The sequence below is a fragment of the Salmo salar genome, chromosome 28, assembly GCF_965601325.2.
Source record: "Salmo salar chromosome 28, fSalSal1, whole genome shotgun sequence".
Lineage (NCBI taxonomy): Eukaryota > Metazoa > Chordata > Actinopteri > Salmoniformes > Salmonidae > Salmo > Salmo salar.
The window spans coordinates 32,428,850-32,452,170 of NC_138318.1; the positions used below are offsets into that span (position 1 = coordinate 32,428,850).

Below are 23,321 nucleotides of genomic sequence, written 5' to 3' on the forward strand. Positions count from 1 at the left end.
CTAATAAATACTAAATCAAGACTTGATCTGAAGGCAGAGGTGCTCTGAAATAGAGAGAGACGTTTCAGCTTGAGGCCTTCTTCAGTGTGTAGGTAGACATCTTTTTCATTAAACAGCATTTGTAGGGAACACAAGGGAGCAACCAATGAGCAGCAGGTACTTCTAATCAGGGTATACACTCATCTGCCAATCAGGGATGGCTTCATTTGAACACTGGGTACATTTGAACACTGGGTACATTTAGACACTGGGTACATTTAGACACTGGGTACATTTAAACACTGGGTACATTTAAACACTGGGTACATTTAAACACTGGGTACATTTAGACACTGGGTACATTTAGACACTGGGTACATTTAGACACTGGGTACATTTAGACACTGGGTACATTTAGACAACATTTAGACACTGGGTACATTTAAACACTGGGTACATTTAGACAACATTTAGACACTGGGTACATTTAGACACTGGGTACATTTAGACACTGGGTACATTTGAGACACTGGGTACATTTAGACACTGGGTACATTTAGACACTGGGTACATTTAAACACTGGGTACATTTAAACACTGGGTACATTTAGACACTGGGTACATTTAGACACTGGGTACATTTAAACACTGGGTACATTTAAACACTGGGTACATTTAAACACTGGGTACATTTAGACACTGGGTACATTTAGACACTGGGTACATTTGAACACTGGGTACATTTAGACACTGGGTACATTTAAACACTGGGTACATTTAAACACTGGGTACATTTAGACACTGGGTACATTTAAACACTGGGTACATTTAGACACTGGGTACATTTAGACACTGGGTACATTTAAACACTGGGTACATTTAAACACTGGGTACATTTAGACACTGGGTACATTTAGACACTGGGTACATTTAAACACTGCCCAAAAATCCTCTGGGACTCTAGTCCTCCTAACTGCTGAGGAAAGGCGTCTGTCCTGTGTACTCTCTCTCTCCTGTCAGGTCTCACCCCGTCTTGTACACCGGGCCTGACATAAAGTGACCTGGCACTCTGCTGGCCCCTGTGCTTTTCACGGTTTGTCAGCCACGTCACACACAACGGCCCAAAGGATAGACAGCCAGACGAATACAGGCTGACATATTAAGAAGACTGTCTGTCCGTCCATCCGTCCGTCTGTCTTTCATCTGCTGTTTGTTCTGGTTGCGTTCCAGATTATTTTGTGCCCAATAGAAATTACTGGTAAATAATGTAGTGTGTAATTTTGGAGTCATTTTTATTGGGAATAAGAATAGAATATGTTTTTATACACTTCTACCTTAATGTGGATGCTACCATGTTTACGGATAATCCTGAATGAATCGTGAATAATGATGAGTGAGAAAGTTATAAACGCACAAATGTCAGGCCCTCAAGACATGCTAACCTCTCACCATTACAATAACAGGGGAGGTTAGCATTTTATATCATACCCCCAAGACATGCTAACCTCTCACCATTACAATAACAGGGGAGGTTAGCATTTTATATCATACCACCAAGACATGCTAACCTCTCACCATTACAATAACAGGGGAGGTTAGCCTTTTATATCATACCCCCAAGACATGCTAACCTCTCACCATTACAATAACGGGGAGGTTAGCATTTTATATCATACCCCCAAGACATGCTAACCTCTCACCATTACAATAACGGGGAGGTTAGCCTTTTATATCATACCCCCAAGACATGCTAACCTCTCCCCATTACAATAACAGGGGAGGTTAGCATTTTATATCATACCCTCAAGACATGCTAACCTCTCACCATTACAATAACAGGGGAGGTTAGCATTTTCGGGGGATATGATATTTGTGCGTCTAACTTTCTCCCTCATCATTATTCACAATTTTTTTTAGGATTATCCGTAAACATGGTAGCATCCACATTCATGTAGAAGTGTATAGAAACATATTCTATTCTTATTCCCAATAAAAATGACTCCAAAATTACACACTACATTATTTACCAGTAATTTCTATTGGTCACAAAATAATCTGGAACGCAACCAAAACAAACAGCAAAGGCATCAAACCAATTTGTAGAGTCACAAGCTTGATGTAGTCATTGCATGTTTTGAATATGGGACCAAATATCTAACTTTTTACTACTTTAACATACAATGGAATTTGTCCCAATACTTTTGCTCCTCTACAATGGGGGGGACTATGTACAAAAAGTGCTGACAATTCTAAACGCTTCATCCGACATGGATGAAAATACCCTCAAATTAAATCTGACAGTCTGCATGTTATATTATTATATTATTATATTATATTATGTTATTACGAATCCAAAGTGCTGGAGAAGAGAACCAAAATCACAAAAAACATAATTGTCCCAATACTTTTGGAGCCCACTGTACAGTATAACCCTAACCCTATAAATGGCAGACTGATTCCCAGACCAGACAGTTGGGGCCAAGAGGTCAATCCTTCTTTCTAAGACATACTTAGGACTCTTTACCTGAACACATAACACAGTAGACTCTTTACCTCGAGATTAAACCGGATTAGCATCCTGATCTAGCTCAAATAATCCTAATCTCAACTACTAACAAAGAAGCCACTTTTAATGGGTCTGCTCCTTTCAGATGTCACTTGAAATCAATGTGTGTGTGTGACCATGGGAGGGAGACAGAGCTCTACTGTACTGTTTCTCTGAGGAAGTTGACTGTGTTGTCTGTCTGTCTGTCTGTCTGTCTGTCTGTCTGTCTGTCTGTCTGTCTGTCTGTCTGTCTGTCTGTCTGTCTGTCTGTCTGTCTGTCTGTCTGTCTGTCTGTCTGTCTGTCTGTCTGTCTGTCTGTCTGTCTGTCTGTCTGTCTGTCTGTCTGTCTGTCTGTCTGTCTGTCTGTCTGTCTGTCTGTCTGTCTGTCTGTCTGTCCTCCAGGCGGGAGTTCATTGAGTTGATGAATAAGTATGGCTCCCACAGCAGTTTTAAAGGAAGCTCAGGGAGGGTCTCCCCTACACAGCTCTCTACAGGTGAGTTTCTGTACCTAGGACCATTGCATCCCAAATTGCATCCTATTCCCTATTTAGTGCACTACTTTTGACCAGGGCCCTATATAGGGAATAGGGTACAATTTGGAACTTACCCACTTGACCTAGGACCTGGTTATCCCCCCTTCCCCTCCTCAACTGCATGTAGCTAACACTATAGTCTATTAACCATTATCTTCCTAATTTCCCTTTCACACCCATCCTAATTCTCATCCATATTCCCTATCACAGCCCTCCTAAATCACATCCATAATCCCTTTTACACCGCTCCTAATTCGCATCCATAATCCCTTTTACACCCTTCCTAATTCGCATCCATAATCCCTTTTACACCCCTTCTAATTCGCATCCATAATCCCTTTTACACCCCTTCTAATTCGCATCCATAATCCATTTTACACCCCTCCTAATTCGCATCTATAATCCCTTTCACACCCCTCCTAATTCGCATCCATATTCCCTTTCTCACATTCAAATTCAAGCTGCTTTATTGGCGTGAAAAACATTGTGTCAATATTGCCAAAGCAACAATGTATACAATATACATTGTAATAAAATAATGTATAATAATAATATAAATTGCTAGTAAATAATAATAGAGGAAGGAACTCGAAACTCTCGACTCACTCCACTACAGCCCCGTCGATGGGGCGTTTGGCCCTCCTTTTCCTGTAGTCCACGATCAGCTCCTTTGTCTTGCTCACATTGTTGTCCTGGCACCACACTGCCAGGTCTATGACCTCCTCCTTATAGGCTGTCTCATAGTTGTCGGTGATCAGGCCTACCACTGTTGTCGTCAGCAAACTTAATGATGGTGTTGGAGTCGTGCTTGGCCACGCAGTCATGGGTGAACAGGGAGTACAGGAGGGAACTAAGCATGCACCACTGAGGGGCCCCCGTATTGAGGATCATCCTTGCAGATGTTGTTGCCTACCCTTACCAGATGGGGGCGTTCCGTCAGGAAGTCCAGGACCCAGTTGCAGAGGGAGGTGTTTACTCCCAGAGTCCTTATCTTAGTGATGAGCTTTGTGGGCACTGTTGAACGCTGAGCTGTAGTCAATGAACAGCATTCTCACATAGGTGTTCCTTTTGTCCGGGTGGGAAAGGGCAGTGTGGAGTGCAATTGAGATTGCGTCATCTGTGGATCTGTTGGGGCAGTATGCAAATTGGAGTGGGTCTAGGGTTTCCGGGATGATGGTGTTAATGTGAGCCATGACCAGCCTTTCAATGCACTTCATGGCTACCGACGTGAGTGCCACGGGGCTGTAGTCTTTTAGGCAGGTTACCTTCGCTTTCTTGGGCACAGGGACTATGGTGGTCTGCTTGAAACATGTAGGTATTACAGACTCAATAAGGGAGAGGTTGAAAATGTCAGTGAAGACACTAGTTCTGAGTACACATCCTGGTAATCCGTCTGGCCCCGCGGCCTTATGAGTGTTGACCTGTTTAAAGGTCTTGTTGTCCTGTTTAAAATATATCATGCACCAGCTGTCATTGACAAATAGATACATACCCCCACCCCTTGTCTTACCAGACGTAGCTGTTCTGTCCTGCCGATGCACGGAAAACCCAGCCAACTGTATATTACACGCGTCGTCGTTCAGCCACGACTCGGTGAAACATAAGATATTCAAGTTTTTTATGTCTCGTTGGTAGGATAGTCTTGAACGGAGAGCATCCAGTGATTGCACATTGGCCAATAGAACGGATGGTTGAGGCGGGTGACCCACTCTCTGACGAATTCTCACACAAGGCACCCAGACCTCCACCCCCTGTATTTCCATATTTTCTTCACGTGAATGACAGAGATTTGGGCCTGGTCTCTGAGAAGCAGTATATCCTTCGCGTCGGACTCATTAAAGATTTTTTTTTGTCCAGTTCGAGGTGAGTAATCGCTGTTCTGATGTCCAGAAGTTCTTTTCAGTCATAAGAGACAGTAGCAGCAACATTATGTACAAAACAAGTTACAAACAATGCAAGAAATATACACTGCTCAAAAAATAAAGGGAACACACAACACAATGTAACTCCAAGTCATTCACACTTCTGTGAAATCAAACTGTCCACTTAGGAAGCAACACTGATTGGCAATATATTTCACATGCTGTTGTGCAAATGGAATAGACAACAGGTGGAAATTATAGGCAATTAGCAAGACACCCCCAATAAAGGAGTGGTTCTGCAGGTGGGGACCACAGACCACTTCTCAGTTCCTATGCTTCCTGGCTGATGTTTTGGTCACTTTTGAATGCTGGCGGTGCTTTCACTCTAGTGGTAGCATGAGACGGAGTCTACAACCCACACAAGTGGCTCAGGCAGTGCAGCTCATCCAGGATGGCACATCAATGCGAGCAGTGGCAAGAAGGTTTGCTGTGTCTGTCAGCGTAGTGTCCAGAGCATGAAGGCGCTACCAGGAGACAGGCCAGTACATCAGGAGACGTGGAGGAGGCCGTAGGAGGGCAACAACCCAGCAGCAGGACCGCTACCTCCGCCTTTGTGCAAGGAGGAGCACTGCCAGAGCCCTGCAAAATGACCTCCAGCAGGCCACAAATGTGCATGTGTCTGTTCAAACGGTCAGAAACAGACTCCATGAGGGTGGTATGAGGGCCCAACGTCCACAGGTGGGGGTTGTGCTTACAGCCCAACACCGTGCAGGACGTTTGGCATTTGCCAGAGGACACCAAGATTGGCAAATTTGCCACTAGCACCCTGTGCTCTTCACAGATGAAAGCAGGTTCACACTGAGCACGTGACAGACGTGACAGAGTCTGGAGACGCCGTGGAGAACGTTCTGCTGCCTGCAACATCCTCCAGCATGACCGGTTTGTCGGTGGGTCAGTCATGGCATTTCTTTGGGGGGCCGCACAGCCCTCCATGTGTTCGCCAGAGGTAGCCTGACTGCCATTAGCTACCGAGATGAGATCCTCAGACCCCTTGTGAGACCATATGCTGGTGCGGTTGGCCCTGGGTTCCTCTTAATGCAAGACAATGCTAGACCTCATGTGGCTGGAGTGTGTCAGAAGTTCCTGCAAGAGGAAGGCATTGATGCTATGGACTGGCCCGCTCCGTTCCCCAGACCTGAATCCAATTGAGCACATCTGGGACATCATGTCTCGCTCCATCCACCAACGCCACGTTGCACCACAGACTGTCCAGGAGTTGACGGATGCTTTAGTCCAGGTCTGGGAGGAGATCCCTCAGGAGACCATCCGCCACCTCATCAGGAGCATGCCCAGGCGTTGTAGGGAGGTCATACAGGCACGTGGAGGCCACACATACTACTGAGCCTCATTTTGACTTGTTTTAAGGACATTACATCAAAGTTGGATCAGCCTGTAGTGTGGTTTTCCACTTTAATTTTGAGTGTGACTCCAAATCCAGACCTCCATGGGTTTATAAATTGGATTTCCATTGATTATTTTTGTGTGATTTTGTTGTCAGCACATTCAACGATGTAAAGAAAAAAGTATTTAATAAGATTATTTATTTCATTGAGATCTATGATGTGTTGTTTAAGTGTTCCCTTTATTTTTTTGAGCAGTATATTTTTTTAAATAGCACAGCCCGTAAACAGTCAGCCACCCTCTCCGGCGTCATTAACACTAAAACTACAACGATCCCTACTACTACCATTAGCACTAGAAGCATTTCTACCTCTAATATTGATACCTACTAAAACTATAATTAAGTTATAACTGTCATCCTCAACATTACATCAGTACAGCAACTACCATCATCATTACTTCTACTACCACCATCACCACCATCATTAAACTACTACTGTTACCATCACCCTACTACCCGTACCACTATTACTTGGAATAATAATCAATAATACTAATATTAATAGTAATAACAATAATACTAATAATAAGTAAGTTACTGCTTATTATTGTTCAGTGTCAGGCTATGGAAGGCAAATACATATTTGTCTACAAAAGGAGCCATTGCTCCTTCACCCATAAGTCTTTTTTGGTTTTTCCTCTGGGTTTAATCAGATAAAACTTGGAATAAATGTAGTAATTTCTGCAAACAGTTCATCTGTTGATGAGTAATATTTCTGACAGTAAAGGAGAAAGTGCATCTCTGTCTCTGCCTCGCCTGTCGTGCAGTGACCACCTACACGCTCCTCTTTGGGTAGCCATGTCTTTATGTCTGCCGGTTTCTATTGCCAATCGGTGGTCACTCAGCCTGTACTTGGTAAGGATCTGTCTCTGCTTCGTATCTCTGACAGAGAATAGATAATCAGCCAAATCATATTCTCTGTTTAGGGCCAGATAGCAATTTAGTCGGCTTTGGGATTTAGTTTAGTTTTTTTTCAATGTTGTAAATAAGAGTCCTTTGATTGGGTCACCATTTTATTTGAATGATTTATTTTGAAGCAGTGCTGCTGTCAGCTTGGTTGGTTAGGTCTAACAGCAGCTGACTGAGATGGCTCCTTTCTGGACTCAGCTCTTGGGTTTGAAGGGCTTTTAAAATGGAGAATTGAATTTAGCTGTAGCCACAATTAGGGTTGCACATTTTGGGGAATATTCAGAGGTGGAAACTTTCCGTGGGAATTAATGGGAATTAACGGGAATTAATGGGAATATATGCAAATGAATATTAATTGCATTTAAATGTAGGTATTTTTTGCATTGGATAATTTTACAACATAATTCTGCATGTAGGGCTTCAATTGGATGTCCAGTTTGAAGAGAGGCCCCCAAACCTCACTTCCGTAAATAGCTATTGGTGGGATTACGCTGTCAAATATTTTGGTCCAAATTCTAATTGGGGTGTTGATTTTAGAATAATAATTCTCTCTTTCTCTCCAGGAGGCAAGACAGACACGGCCTCCTCCTCTTCCTCCTCCAGATCTACCAGTCCCACCAGCCAGCTCTTCAGTCCTAAAGAGGGGGTCACAGGACCTCCCTATACCACTGGGCCCCCCTATACGTCTAACCCGAACACAGCCCCTACACAGCCCGTCTTCAAGTAAGTGACATTCTGAAATTGAACCAGACATTTGAAGGACAGTCTATATGTGGGTGTGTGTGTGTGTGTGTGTGTGTGTGTGTGTGTGTGTGTGTGTGTGTGTGTGTGTGTGTGTGTGTGTGTGTGTGTGTGTGTGTGTGTGTGTGTGTGTGTGTGTGTGTGTGTGTGTGTGTGTGTGTGTATATATGTATATGTACCTTCATACTCAGTGCCTCTTTGCTTGACATCATGGGAAAATCAAAATAAATCAACCAAGACCTAAAAAAAAAAAAAAAAATTGTAGACCTCCACAAGTCTGGTTCATCCATTCCAAATGCCTAAAGGTACCACGTTCATCTGTACAAACAATAGTACGCAAGTATAAACACCATGGGACCACGCAGCCGTCATACCGCTCAGGAAGGAGACGCGTTCTGTCTCCTAGAGATGAACGTACTTTGGTGCGAAAAGTGCAAATCAATCCCAGAACAACAGCAAAGGACCTTGTGAAGATGCTGGAGGAAACGGGTACAAAAGTATCTATATCCAGGGTAAAACGAGTACTATATCGACATAAACTGAAAGGCTGCTCAGCAAGGAAGAAGCCACTGCTCCAAAACCGCCATAAAAAAGACAGACTACGGTTTGTAACTGCACATGGGGACAAAGATCGTACTTTTTGGAGAAATGTCCTCTGGTCTGATGAAACAAAAATATAACTATTTGGCCATATTGACCATCGTTATGTTTGGAGGAAAAAGGGGGAGGCTTGCAAGCCGAAGAACACTATCCCAACCGTGAAGCACGGGGGTGGCAGCATCATGTTCTGGGGGTGCTTTTCTGCAGGAGGGGCTGGTGCACTTCACAAAATAGATGGCATCATGAGGCTGGAAAATTATGTGGATGTATTGAAGCAACACCTCAAGACATCAGTCAGGAAGTTAAAGCTTGGTCGCAAATTGGTCTTCCAAATGGACAATGACCCCAAGCATACTTACAAAGTTGTGGCAAAATGGCTTAAAGACAACAAAGTCAAGGTGTTGGAGTGGCCATCACAAAGCCCTGACCTCAATCCTATAGAAAATTTGTGGGCAGAACTGAAAAAGCATGTGCGAGCAAGGAGGCCTACAAACCTGACTCAGTTACACCAGCTCTGTCAGGAGGAATGGGCCAAAATTCACCCAACTTATTGTGGGAAGCTTGAGGAAGGCTACCCAAAACGTTTGACCCAAGTTAAACAATTTAAAGGCAATGCTACCAAATACTAATTGAGTGCATGTAAACTTCTGACCCACTGGGAATATGATGAAAGAAACAAAAGCTGAAATGAATAATTCTTATGCTATTATTCTGACATTTCACATTCTTAAAATAAAGTGGTGATCCTAACTGACCTAAGACAGGGAATTTTTACTAGGATTAAATGTCAGGAATTGTGAAAAACTGAGTTTAAATGTATTTGGCTAAGGTGTATGTAAACTTCCGACTTCAACTGTACATGTAGGTATTGTTAAAGTTACTATGTATATATGATAAACAGAAAGTAGCAGCAGAGGGGTTGGTGGGTGGGGGGTGGCAGGACACAATGCAAATAGTGCGGGTAGCCATTTGATTACCTGTTCAGGAGTCTCCTGAACAGGTAATCAAATGGCTACCCGCACTATTTGCATTGTGTCCTGCCTCCCCCCACCCACCAACCCCTCTGCTGCTACTTTCTGGGGGTAAAAGCTGTTGAGAAGCCTTTTGGTCCTAGACTTGGCGCTCCAGTACCGCTAGCCATGCGTTTGCGGAGAGAACAGTCTATGACTCGGGTGGCTGGAGTCTTCGACAACTTTTAGGGCCTTCCTCTGACACGCCTGGTATAGAGATCCTGGATGGCAGGCAGCTTAGCCCCAGTGATGTACTGGGTCGGAGGCCGAGCAGTTGCCGTACCAGGAAGTGATGCAACCAGTCAGGATGCTGTAGAACTTTTTGAGGATCTGAGGACCAATGCCAAATCTTTTCAGTCTCCTGAGGGGGAATAGGTTTTGTGCTGACCTCTTCACGACTGTCTTGGTGTGTTTGGACCATTCTAGTTTGATGGTGATGTGGACACCAAGGAACTTAATACTTTCAACCTGCTCCACTACAGCCCCGTCAATGAGATTGGGGGGGGGGGGGGGGGGGTGCTCGGTCCTCCTTTTCCTGTAGTCCACAATCATCTCCTTAGTCTTGGTTACGTTGAGGGATATGTTGTTATTCTGCCACCACCCGGCCAGGTCTCTGATCTCCTCCCTATAGGCTGTCTCATTGTTGTCGGTGATCAGGCCTCTAAATAATTCTAAATTCCCAGTCAGTACTGTCCCAATCAAGAGATCCCAGCAGAGGGAGCTGGGGGGGAGACATCACAATCAAATAAAGATACTATATGTAGACGCACAATACAAATACATTATGTCATTATGATGTCATTACCTGTCATTATGTCGTTACCTGTCATTAAGATCACACTGGCTTGCACACTGAGGTTTATAGTAAAGAAACAGATATAAATACTTTTCTTAATTTCAGCAGTTATCATACACCATTATTAAAAAATAGTTCACCATATAGCCAACTCCTTTCGCATTAGGCGCATTTGTGACTCTAATTTATCAAAAGTTTTGACACACCTACTCATTCTAGGGTTTTTCTATATTTTTACTATTTTCTACATCAGAACTATGAAATAACACATATGGAATCATGTAGTAAATATATTTTAGATTCTTAAAAGTAGCCACCCTTTGCCTTGATGACAGCTTTGCACACTGTTGGTATTCTCTCAACCAGCTTCATGAGGTATTAACAGGTGTGCCTTGTTAAAAGTACATTTGTGGAATTTCTTTCCTTAACGCATTTGAGCCAATCAGTTGTGTTGTGACAAAGTAGGGGTGGTATACAGAAGATAACCCTATTTGGTAGAAGACCAAGTCCATATTATGGCAAGAACAGCTCAAATAAGCAAAGAGAAATGACAGTCCATCATTACTTTAAGACATGAAGGTCAGTCAATACTTCAAGTGTAGTCGCAAAAACCATCATGCACTATGATGAAACTGGCTCTCATGAGGACCACCACAGGAAAGGAATACCCAGAGTTTCCTCTGCTGCAGAGGATACGTTCAGTACAGTTAACTGCACCTCAGATTGCCTTCATGGTCAAATTTCTGCAAAAAAAAAAACACTACAAAAGGACACCAATAAGAAGAAGAGACTTGCTTGGGCCAAGAAACACTAGCAATGGATATTTTACGGGTGGAAATCTGTCCTTTGTTCTGACGAGTCCAAATTTGAGATTTTTGGTTCCAACCGCCATGTCTTTGTGAGACGTACAGTGGATGATCTCCGCATGTGTGGTTCCCACCATGAAGCATGGAGGAGGAGGTTTGATGATGTGGGGGTGCTTTGCTGGTGACACTGTCAGTAATTTATTTATAATTCAAGGCACACTTAACCAGCATGGCTACCACAGCATTCTGCAGTGTTACGTCATCCCATTTGGTTTGTGCTTAGTCGGAATATAATTTGCTTTTCAACAGGACAATGACCCAACACACCTCCAGGCTGTGAAATGGCTATGTGATCAAGAAGGAGAGCGATGGAGTGCTGCATCAGATGACCTGGCCTCCACAATCACCCAACCTCAACCCAATTGAGATGGTTTGGGATGAGTTGGACCACAGAGTGAAGGAAAAGCAGCCAACAAGTGCTCAGCATATGTGGGAACTCCTTCAAGACTGTTGGAAAAGCATTCCAGGTGAAGCTGTTTGAGAGAATGCCAAGAGTGTGCAAAGCTGTCATCAAGGCAACAGGTGGCCACTTTGTACTAATCACATATTACACCGTGACCCCAGGTTTGGTAAAGCATTTGAATCACCCCGAGGTGGATAAGAGAGTTTTCCTATGAGACCCTCAAATTTATGGGATTGTTTAGTAAGGTCAGATTTGCCTAACAAAAAAGCATTGTTTTTCATGACTATCATTCCTGAAGGCAATATCCCTGCTATGATCAGAGGGAACTCTCTTATCCATCCCCATTCAGGTGAGATGATAAAGGTTCCAGGTGGAATAACATGTAACACAAAAAATGTGTTGTATATCTTTGTGTTCCTGTAACCTTTATTATGTGGGTCAGACCAAACGTGAACTTAAGACGAGGATATGTGAGCATAAGAGCTCCACTGGCAACCACAATGAAAAATCACCTGTTGCCAGACATTTCAAAAGCCATAGTCATGAACTAAGTGCCTTGCGTTGTATAGGCATTGAATTGGTGAAGGCGCCACGTAGGGGAGGAGATGGGGATGAATGACTTCTCCGCAGAGAGACATAATGTATAGACGGTTGGGAACTCTTGCCCCAGCAGGCCTTAATGAGGAATGTTCTTACTGTTGTTGTTTGTAGTGTTATCAATACGCCAAACACTTTGGTAATGACATCACAATGTAATTGTATTGATTGTCTATGTATCTTTATTAGATTGTCATGTTTCCCCCACAGCCCTCTCTGCTGGGATCTCTTGATTGGGCCAATACTGACTGGGAATTTTTGAATTATGCCCACCTGTGAGGTTGTTGTGACATTTATTGTCATTGCCTTGAACGCTGAAGAAGGGCTTATACCCCAAACGTTCGTGCGGCAATAAATGTCCATTTAAGTTTATTTACCGGAGTGCTGTCCTATTTCTGTTATTTTATTTAGTCATGACTACAGTCAGTGTGTTAGTCTGAACTATTGTCTCTCATTTCTGCCACCTCCCTACAGTGTCTTTCTGATTTTTTTCTCTCTCTCTCTCTCTCTCTCTCTCTCTCTCTCTGTCTCAATTTCAATTTAAGGGCTTTATTGGCATGAGAAACATATGTGAACATTGCCAAAGCAAGTGAAGTAGATAATAAACAAAAGTGAAATAAACAATAAAAATTTACAAATTAACACTCACAGAAGTTCCAAAATAATAGACATTTCAAATGTCATATTGTGTGCAAACAGTTAAAGTACAAAAGGTAAAATAAATAAACATAAATATGGGTTGTATTTACATTGGTGTTTGTTCTTCACTGGTTGCCCTTTTCTTGTGGCAACAGGTCACACATCTTGCTGCTGTGATGGCACACCGGTATTTCACCCAGTAGATATGGGAGTTTATCAAAATTGGGTTTGTTTAATCTGAGGGAAATAGGTGTCTCTAATATGCTCTTAAATTTGGCAGGAGGTTAGGAAGTGCAGCTCAGTTTCCACCTCATTATGTCTCTCTCTCTCCCTAGTGACAGCATCATTCAGTTGATATGCATCTCAAAGGGAACAGGCCTGGGACTCATCATCAAGGGAGGAGCTAACCGAGCCGAGGGACCAATGGTGTTGATTCAGGAAATAGTGCCTGGAGGAGACTGCCAGAGGGTGACTGGTCACTATGTTTACCTTCTGATACTGGGGGAATCAGGGGTTACACAGGGGTTTTGTGTGAATAAATAATAAAGTGTGAGATGTTAGTTAAGGCATAAAATAACTATAGCCTAATGTTTTTTATTTTTTAGAATTTTTTTAAACAAGTAATTTTTTCACAAATTTTGACTTTTTTGTGTATGTCCATTACATGCAACAAAATAGGAAAAACACCAAGGGGGATGAATACTTTTGCAAGGCACTGTTTTCTCTACCTGTATTTAACTAATACAATAACTAAAGCCTAATGACCTAAAGATATTCTCTACCTGTAATTAATGACCTAAAGATATTCTTGACCTGTATTTAACTGATATCGACCATATTGTTATCATATTACAATGAAACCATGACCCTTGACCCTTGATCTAGTTTGTGTTTTATATGACAGGACGGTAGACTACAGCCAGGAGACCAGCTGGTGTCGATTAATAAGGAGTCGTTAATCGGAGTGACCTATGAGGAGGCTAGAAGTATCCTGACACGCACCAAACTCAGGTGGGGCGCACCTTTATGACTTCACTTGAATATGTATTGACAGGATAAACCTCCTGAGGTCCACCATCTTGTTTTCAAGGTTCCTGTATAAACAGACAGAAGTAGAAGAGTAAACACATCCATCTCTACTGTAATGTGTCCAGAACAATCTCTGAAGGAATCGTGTGAACTATAACGTAGACTGCGTTCAAATGGCAGCCTATTCAATAGTGCACTACCTTTGACTTGATCCCTATGGGCCCTTGTCAAAAATAGTGCACTATATAGGGAATAGGGTGCCATTTGGGACGCAGTCTATTAACGAGATTCAAAATAGTCCAATCCATTCTCAATTTTGTCTGTCCTTCTCCAGACCAGACCCTACGGTGGAGATAGCGTTTATGAGACACAGGTCTTCCACCAGTTCTGCTTCCTCCAGCAGTGGCCCCCAGAGTCCTTTCATCCCACAGGGCGCAGACAGTGGAGCCTCCTCAGTGCCCCCCACCAGGAGAGGGACCCTGGCTGTGCTGGGGGCCCTGCCTCCCCCTCGGTCACTGCTCCAGCACAGGAGAACCACGCTCCCTGCAGCCCTCCCTGGAGCTCCCCTGGTGGTGCCCAAGATCACCTCCACCCTCAACCCCGCCAGTGAGACCCTGCCTTCTGTCAACCTCAGCCAGGTTTGGGACTTTAACGCAGGGACAAATGCACACACGCACTTACACACCCCCACAGGGTTTTCTGTGAATATGGTTATTCCTCCTTATGGTATTAATAGTTGGTGTGGTGGTGGGATGTGGTGTGTGTAACGTTCCCTCTAAGCTGCATGCGTACGCCACAGCGAGAAGTAGGAGATTGAACTTCACTCAACTTTATAGAGCAGTGGTCACCAACCGGTCGATCACGATTGACTTGTCGATCTCCAAGGCTTTCCTAGTTGATCTCCAAGGCTTTCATAGTTGATCTCCAAGGCTTTCATAGTTGATCTCCAAGGCTTTCATAGTTGATCTCCAAGGCTTTCCTAGTTGATCTCCAAGGCTTTCATAGTTGATCTCCAAGGCTTTCCTAGTTGATCTCCAAGGCTTTCCTAGTTGATCTCCAAGGCTTTCCTAGTTGATCTCCAAACATTTTAGTAAAAACAAACCAATGATAAAGCCTTGTGTTCCTATTTTTATTTGTCTCAGGCTGTTGGCAGTAGGTGCACCTGATTCAGCTGCCGTGCGCGGGGTAGGCCAACTGTTGCCATTTTGAACTATTTAATTTGTCTAAAGGTACACATTTTGTTGTACAAAAAAGTGCACTATAGGCCTACCGCTGGCCAATCGGATGGCTCAGATCCCTGTCTGCAGTAACGTAGCAGACATAAAAGAAAGCTACAGATTTCAACATGTTTAAAACTATGACTAGAGAGACACTGTCAGCAAATACAGCAAAGAGCTGCTGTTTTTATGAGGTGAGTTCATGTTTAAGTTCTTACACAGCACTGTCAACACTTTGTATTCAACACTTTTATAAGCCATGAAATGCACGTCTTCCTATTTCCACTCAGCGCTACAAGCACTGCAGCAGTAATGAATGAGTAGGAAAGTATCTATAGGCTTATTATTATTATTAGCAGCTTGGGTCTTTTTTAATATCAAGGAATATTTCACTTTCTGTTCATAGGAGTAACATGAATTTGTGCATGAGGCAGAAATAATGCGGTGCGACTCGAGTTTCCCCATCAGCTGGAAGACAGTGTCCCTTTTTGGTCAGTGTCAGTGGAGGAAAGGGAGAGCTGAGGGGTGTTAAGAGGCAGACCCTCAGTCTGCTGCTCTCTCCCTCCACTGAGACTGACCATCAGATGCAGGCACCATCAGCCCAGTAAAATAAATAAATACAATTATTTAAATGTATGCTCACTCAGCTATGCCTCACAATACAACAACGGTTCTATTACCAGTGTGATCATATTGACTACCTTAAATGTAGAAATATAATTGTAAAAAAATGGCCCCGAACCACAATGCATTGGCAGGTTAATTCAAGCAAAACCAATATGCGGTGATAATGTGTTGGGCCTATAGCTTACAGCACAAACCTCATTGCTACAGTAATGTTTTTAATTGGTTAATGTTGTAAACTCAGCAAAAAAAGAAACATATCTTTTTCAGGACCCCGTCTTTCAAAGATAATTCGTAAAAATCCAAATAACTTCACAGATCTTCATTGTAAAGGGTTTATACACTGTTTCCCATGCTTGTTCAATGAACCATAAACAATGAATGAACATGCACCTGTGGAACGGTCGTTAAGACACTAACAGCTTACAGACGGTAGGCAATTAAGGTCACAGTTATGAAAACTTAGGACACTAAAGAGGCCTTTCTTCTGACTATGAAAAATACCAAAAGAAAGATGCCCAGAGTCCCTGCTCATCTGCGTGAACGTGCCTTAGGCATGCTGCAAGGAGGCATGAGGACTGCAGATGTGGCCAGGGCAATAAATTGCAATGTCCGTACTGTGAGACGCCTAAGACAGCACTACAGGGAGACAGGACGGACAGCTGATCGTCCTCGCAGTGGCAGACCACGTGTAACAACACCTGCACAGGATTGGTACATCCGAACATCACAACTGCGGGACAAGTACAGGATGGCAACAACAACTGCCTGAGTTACACCAGGAACGCACAATCCCTCCATTAGTGCTCAGACTGTCCGCAATGGACTGAGAAAGGCTGGACTGAGGGCTTGTAGGCCTGTTGTAAGGCAGGTCCTCACCAGACATCACCGGCAACAACGTTGCCTATGGGCACAAACCCACCGTCCCTGGACCAGACAGGACTGGCAAAAAGTGCTCTTCACTGACGAGTTGCGGTTTTGTCTCACCAGAGGTGATGGATTCGGATTTGCGTTTATTGACAAAGGAATGAGCGTTACACCGAGGCCTGTACTCTGGAGCGGGATTGATTTGGAGGTGGAGGGTCCGTCATGGTCTGGGGCGGTGTGTCACAGCATCATCAGACTGAGCTTGTTGTCATTGCAGGCAATCTCAACACTGTGCATTACATGGAAGACATCCTCCTCCCTCATGTGGTACCCTTCCTGCAGGCTCATCCTAACATGACCCACCAGCATGACAATGCCACTGCTCGTTCTGTGCGTGATTTCCTGTAAGACGGGAATGTCAGTGTTCTGCCATGGCCAGCGAAAAGCACGAATCTCAATCCCATTGAGCACGTCTGAGACCTGTTGGATTGGAGGGTGAGGGCTAGGGCCATTCCCCCAGAAATGTCCGGGAACTTGCAGGTGCCTTGGTGGAAGAGTGGAGTAACATCTCACAGCAAGAACTGGCAAATCTGGGGCAGTCCATGAGGAGGAGATGCACTGCCGTACTTAATGCAGCTGGTGGCCATAACAGATACTGACTGTTACTTTTGATTTTGACCCCCCACCCCTTTGTTCAGGGACACATTATTCAATTTCTGTTAGTCCCATGTCTGTGGAACTTGTTCAGTTTATGTTATGTTCATACAAATATTTACACATGTTAAGTTCGCTGAAAATAAACCCAGTGAGAGGACATTTCTTTTTTTGCTGAGTTTTAAGTCATGTTGACTCTAAGTGATCTTGACTCAGAAAAGGTTGGTGACCACTGTTCTAAAATGTTCCCTGTTAACACTATCACTGCTTCCCTTTACTGTGGCAATTGTGATCGAATCAACGCAATATTAACCACTTTCAATGCAACATACCGAAACAAAACTAACTATGCAAGAGATTTTGTTGTAGGCAGAACGCATCGGAGTAGGATTCTATTGCATTGACACGCATTACTCAGCCCGTACTCTACACAGACTGGTGTGGCATAAACAATCAGAGCTGCAGTAGGCCTATTGTAAATACAAATAGACCATTGCCATACATGAATCTGTGCCATTTACTTTGAACTGGACTGTGTTTACAGTATGAGCGATCGTGAGTAGATGCACTTGTTTTGAGATCAAAGCGAGAGCTGTATGTAGGCACGTGTGCATTTTGTTCATATTCTTTGAAAGTTAGTGCGTAATTAGCCCAGTTATAGATAATTTGTAGTCAGCAATAGGGGAGTGATTGCTTCCTACATTTCTAGACCACTTTAAAAAGTGAGTCAGATAAAGACCTTTTTTTTCTGTCTCAAAACACAACACTGCCCCTTTAAGACAAAAAAAATCTATTTACCTCACTCACTTATAAAGGGGTCTTGAAATGTAGGAAGCAATCACTCCCCTATTGCTGACTACAAATGATCTATAACTGGGCTAGAGCAAGCTAAGTAACCTATAGGCAGAGTGTAGCATAATTAGTCTGATTCTCTGTAGTAATGGTATGGGAATAATAATGTATTTTATTTTGTAAAGTGGTTTCTTGTCTCAAACAAGTCAACAACATTTTCAGTCACCTCCTTGTCTAAAGGACAAGTGGATAAACAGGTTAATGTCAAGCCCTGCAACTTAAAGCGGGTACAGCCTCAGTGTTCACAGTAAACATGCGATGGAAATTGCACCGAATTTTCACATCGTTCAAGTTTGCGCTCATCAGACCTGAAATTTTCCCAGAGCCTAAAAAAATTAGAGGGAACATTGGTTGTGTGGTGTGGTGGTAATGTGGTGGTGTGGTGGTAATGTGGTGGTAATGTGGTGGTGGTGTGGTGGTAATGTGGTGGTGTGGTAGTAATGTGGTGGTAATGTGGTGGTGGTAATGTGGTGGTAATGTGGTGGTAATGTGGTGGTGTGGTAGTAATGTGGTGGTGTGGTAATGTGGTGGTAATGTGGTTGTGTGGTAATGTGGTGGTGTGGTAATGTGGTGGTAATGTGGTGGTAATGTGGTGGTGGTGTGGTGGTAATGTGGTGGTAATGTGGTGGTGTGGTAATGTGGTGGTAATGTGGTGGTGTGGTAGTAATGTGGTGGTAATGTGGTGGTGTGGTAGTAATGTGGTGGTAATGTGGTGGTGGTGTGGTAGTAATGTGGTGGTAATGTGGTGGTAATGTGGTTGTGTGGTAGTAATGTGGTGGTGTGGTAATGTGGTGGTAATGTGGTGGTGTGGTAATGTGGTGGTAATGTGGTGGTGTGGTAATGTGGTGGTAATGTGGTGGTGTGGTAGTAATGTGGTGGTAATGTGGTGGTGTGGTAGTAATGTGGTGGTAATGTGGTGGTGGTGTGGGTAGTAATGTGGTGGTAATGTGGCGGTAATGTGGTGGTGTGGTAGTAATGTGGTGGTAATGTGGTGGTGTGGTAATGTGGTGGTAATGTGGTGGTGGTGTGGTAGTAATGTGGTGGTAATGTGGTGGTGTGGTAATGTGGTGGTAATGTGGTTGTGTCCTGCAGGTGCGAATGAGGACAGAACAGACGTGCGTCTCCTCCCCTCCTCAGAGTCCCAGCACCACAGACGCCAAGCCTGGTGAGAAACCTGTCTATTTCTCTATCTCTCTGTATCTCTGTCTCGGTTTTTCCTCTCTTTCCCCCTTTCATTTTTTTTCTCTCTCTATCTCAGCCTCTCTCTCATTCTTCTTCCCTTCCCTTCACCTTGGCCTCTGGGCTAATATAACTACACTGACATTTCTGAAAACAGCCAGACCAGAAAGTGGTGTAGTGAGTTGTTGTTGATGTACATTTCTGAACATCGTGTCCAATTGCTTTAGGACATGTTCCAGTCCTGCCCTCGGATACACCTACAATTAGAATGCATCACAAATGACACCTTAATTCCTATGTAGTGCACTTCTTTTGATCAGGGCCCATTGGCCTCTGGTTTAAAGTAGTGTGCTATATACATGGAATAAGGTGCCATTTTGGGACGCATACCTGTAGGTGGAATCTACGTGGAAACAGATCACAGCAGGTCGTAAAGAAGTGATACTAGTTAAATGAGAGTGTGCCTTTTTAGCCCTTATCTCTCTCCAGAGGGAAGAGCCATGTCAAAAACTCAGTCTGTGAGTACAGGCAAACTGTACCTACATGTACATATTACCTCAACTAACCGGTGCCCCCGCACATTGACTCTGTACTGGCACCCCCCTGTATATATTGTTCTTTTTTTACTGCTGCTCTTTAATTACTTGTTACTTTTATCTCTTATTCTTATCCGTATTTTTTGAAACTGCATTGTTGGTTAGGGGCTTGTAAGTAGGCATTTCACTGTACCTGTTGTATTCGGCACATGTGACTAATACAATTTGATTTGATTTGAGGCAAACGAGTGAGTCAGGCCAACAACCATCCCCAGTAATGATGTGACATATATTTGAAACCTACTTTTGAAACCAGTTCTAGCATGACGTCTTGTCATGCACCTTACTCATCGATCCATGTGTGTCTCTGTGTGGGTTCCAGGGTTCAGTGTTCTCAACTGTTCTGTGCTTTTGTGTGTATTTGTTCTGTTGTCGTTCTAAGCTGGGTTGTATGGTTTGACACATTTTTACACTGCTCTACTCTGTTCTATACTATTCTAATCAGTTGAAAGCAATTCTGTAAGGGTATGTGTGGTACCAAAGTTCCCTCTGGGAAATTATTATTCTACTCTGCTCTACATTACAATATGCTGTCGCCTATAGCAGCGCTTCCCAAACTCGGTCCTGGGGCCCCTCCTGGGTGCACGTTTTGGTTTTTGTCCTAGCACTACTCAGCTGATTCAACTAACCAACTCATCATCAAGTTTTGAATATTTGAATCAGCTGTGTAGTGCTAGGACAAAAACGTGCACCCGGGGGGGCTCCTGGACCGAGTTTGGGAAACCCTGGTCTATAGTAGGCCATAAGGGCCCTGGTCAAAAGTAATGCACTATATAGGGAATATGGAGCCATTTGGGAACCTGAGCTCAGATTAGTATAGAGGGGGCTGTAGTGATGTGGTGTGGCATGCAGCCTGGAAGGAGGAAATTAGGCAGGTGGGAGATTCTTGGATCTGATGGTGTCAAAAACAAGACATTCTGTCTGCCTCCGTCCCAATAACATGTTGTCATCTTCCGGATGGAATCCCTTGTCAGAATAATGTTCTTCAGAGCGGCTTTGGAATGATGATAAGTGGTGTTGTCTGGATGCTGGATGTTCTGTGTTGCCCAACATGTTAATGTTCAGGTGGTGCAGCAGTATAATCAGATATGACTCCTGTGCACACGTTTACTGCATTTACCTCTACACATTTACTGCATTTACCTCTACACATTTACTGCATTTACCTCTACACGTTTACTGTATTTACCTGTTTACTGCATTTACCTCTACACGTTTACTGCATTTACCTGTTTACTGCATTTACCTCTACACGTTTACTGCATTTACCTCCACACGTTTACTGCATTTACCTCTACACATTTACTGCATTTACCTCTACACATTTACTGCATTTACCTCTACACGTTTACTGTATTTACCTGTTTACTGCATTTACCTCTACACGTTTACTGCATTTACCTGTTTACTGCATTTACCTCTACACGTTTACTGCATTTACCTGTTTACTGCATTTACCTCTACACGTTTACTGCATTTACCTGTTTACTGCATTTACCTCTACACGTTTACTGCATTTACCTGTTTACTGCATTTACCTCTACACGTTTACTGCATTTACCTCTACACGTTTACTGCATTTACCTCTACACGTTTACTGCATTTACCTGTTTACTGCATTTACCTCTACACTTTTACTGCATTTATCTGTTTACTGCATTTACCTCTACACGTTTACTGTATTTACCTGTTTACTGCATTTACCTCTACACGTTTACTGTATTTACCTGTTTACTGCATTTACCTCTACACGTTTACTGCATTTACCTCTACACATTTACTGCATTTACCTCTACACGTTTACTGTATTTACCTGTTTACTGCATTTACCTCTACACGTTTACTGCATTTACCTGTTTACTGCATTTACCTCTACACGTTTACTGCATTTACCTCCACACGTTTACTGCATTTACCTCTACACATTTACTGCATTTACCTCTACACATTTACTGCATTTACCTCTACACGTTTACTGTATTTACCTGTTTACTGCATTTACCTCTACACGTTTACTGCATTTACCTGTTTACTGCATTTACCTCTACACGTTTACTGCATTTACCTGTTTACTGCATTTACCTCTACACGTTTACTGCATTTACCTGTTTACTGCATTTACCTCTACACGTTTACTGCATTTACCTGTTTACTGCATTTACCTCTACACGTTTACTGCATTTACCTCTACACGTTTATTGCATTTACCTCTACACGTTTACTGCATTTACCTGTTTACTGCATTTACCTCTACACGTTTACTGCATTTACCTCTACACATTTACTGCATTTACCTGTTTACTGCATTTACCTCTACACTTTTACTGCATTTACCTGTTTACTGCATTTACCTCTACACGTTTACTGCATTTACCTGTTTACTGCATTTACCTCTACACATTTACGACATTTACCTGTTTACTGCATTTACCTCTACACGTTTACTGCATTTACCTGTTTACTGCATTTACCTCTACACATTTACTGCACTTACCTGTTTACTGCATTTACCTCTACACGTTTACTGCATTTACCTCTACACGTTTACTGCATTTACCTGTTTACTACATTTACCTCTACACATTTACTGCATTTACCTCTACATGTTTACTGCATTTACCTGTTTACTACATTTACCTCTACACGTTTACTGCATTTACCTCTACACATTTACTGCATTTACCTCTACACATTTACTGCATTTACCTCTACACATTTACTGCATTTACCTCTACACATTTACTGCATTTACCTCTACACGTTTACTGCATTTACCTGTTTACTGAATTTACCTCTACACGTTTACTGCATTACCTGTTTACTGCATTTACCTGTTTACTGAATTTACCTCTACACATTTACTGCATTTACCTGTTTACTGCATTTACCTCTACACGTTTACTGCATTTACCTGTTTACTGCATTTACCTGTTTACTGAATTTACCTCTACACATTTACTGCATTTACCTGTTTACTGCATTTACCTCTACACGTTTACTGCATTTACCTGTTTACTGCATTTACCTGTTTACTGAATTTACCTCTACACATTTACTGCATTTACCTGTTTACTGCATTTACCTCTACACGTTTACTGCATTTACCTGTTTACTGCATTTACCTCTACACGTTTACTGCATTTACCTCTACACATTTACCTGTTTACTACATTTACCTCTACACGTTTACTGCATTTACCTGTTTACTGCATTTACCTCTACACGTTTACTGCATTTACCTGTTTACTGCATTTACCTGTTTACTGCATTTACCTGTTTACTACATTTACATCTACACGTTTACTGCATTTACCTCTACACGTTTACTGCATTTACCTGTTTACTACATTTACCTCTACAC

At 42.9% G+C, this 23,321-nt stretch overlaps 1 protein-coding gene across 1 annotated transcript in view; it reads left to right on the forward strand.

Annotated features, from left to right (window-relative positions):
* The window catches only part of LOC106589860 (syntaxin-binding protein 4), a 138,524-nt gene that overhangs the window by 13,010 nt on the left and 102,193 nt on the right, over nt 1-23,321 (forward strand). Inside the window, exons 6-11 of the mRNA XM_014180263.3 lie at nt 2,927-3,018; nt 7,854-8,013; nt 13,278-13,410; nt 13,847-13,953; nt 14,306-14,609; nt 19,278-19,350. Of these exons, the coding sequence (XP_014035738.1) occupies nt 2,927-3,018; nt 7,854-8,013; nt 13,278-13,410; nt 13,847-13,953; nt 14,306-14,609; nt 19,278-19,350 (869 nt within the window). The remainder of the gene's footprint in view (nt 1-2,926; nt 3,019-7,853; nt 8,014-13,277; nt 13,411-13,846; nt 13,954-14,305; nt 14,610-19,277; nt 19,351-23,321) is intronic.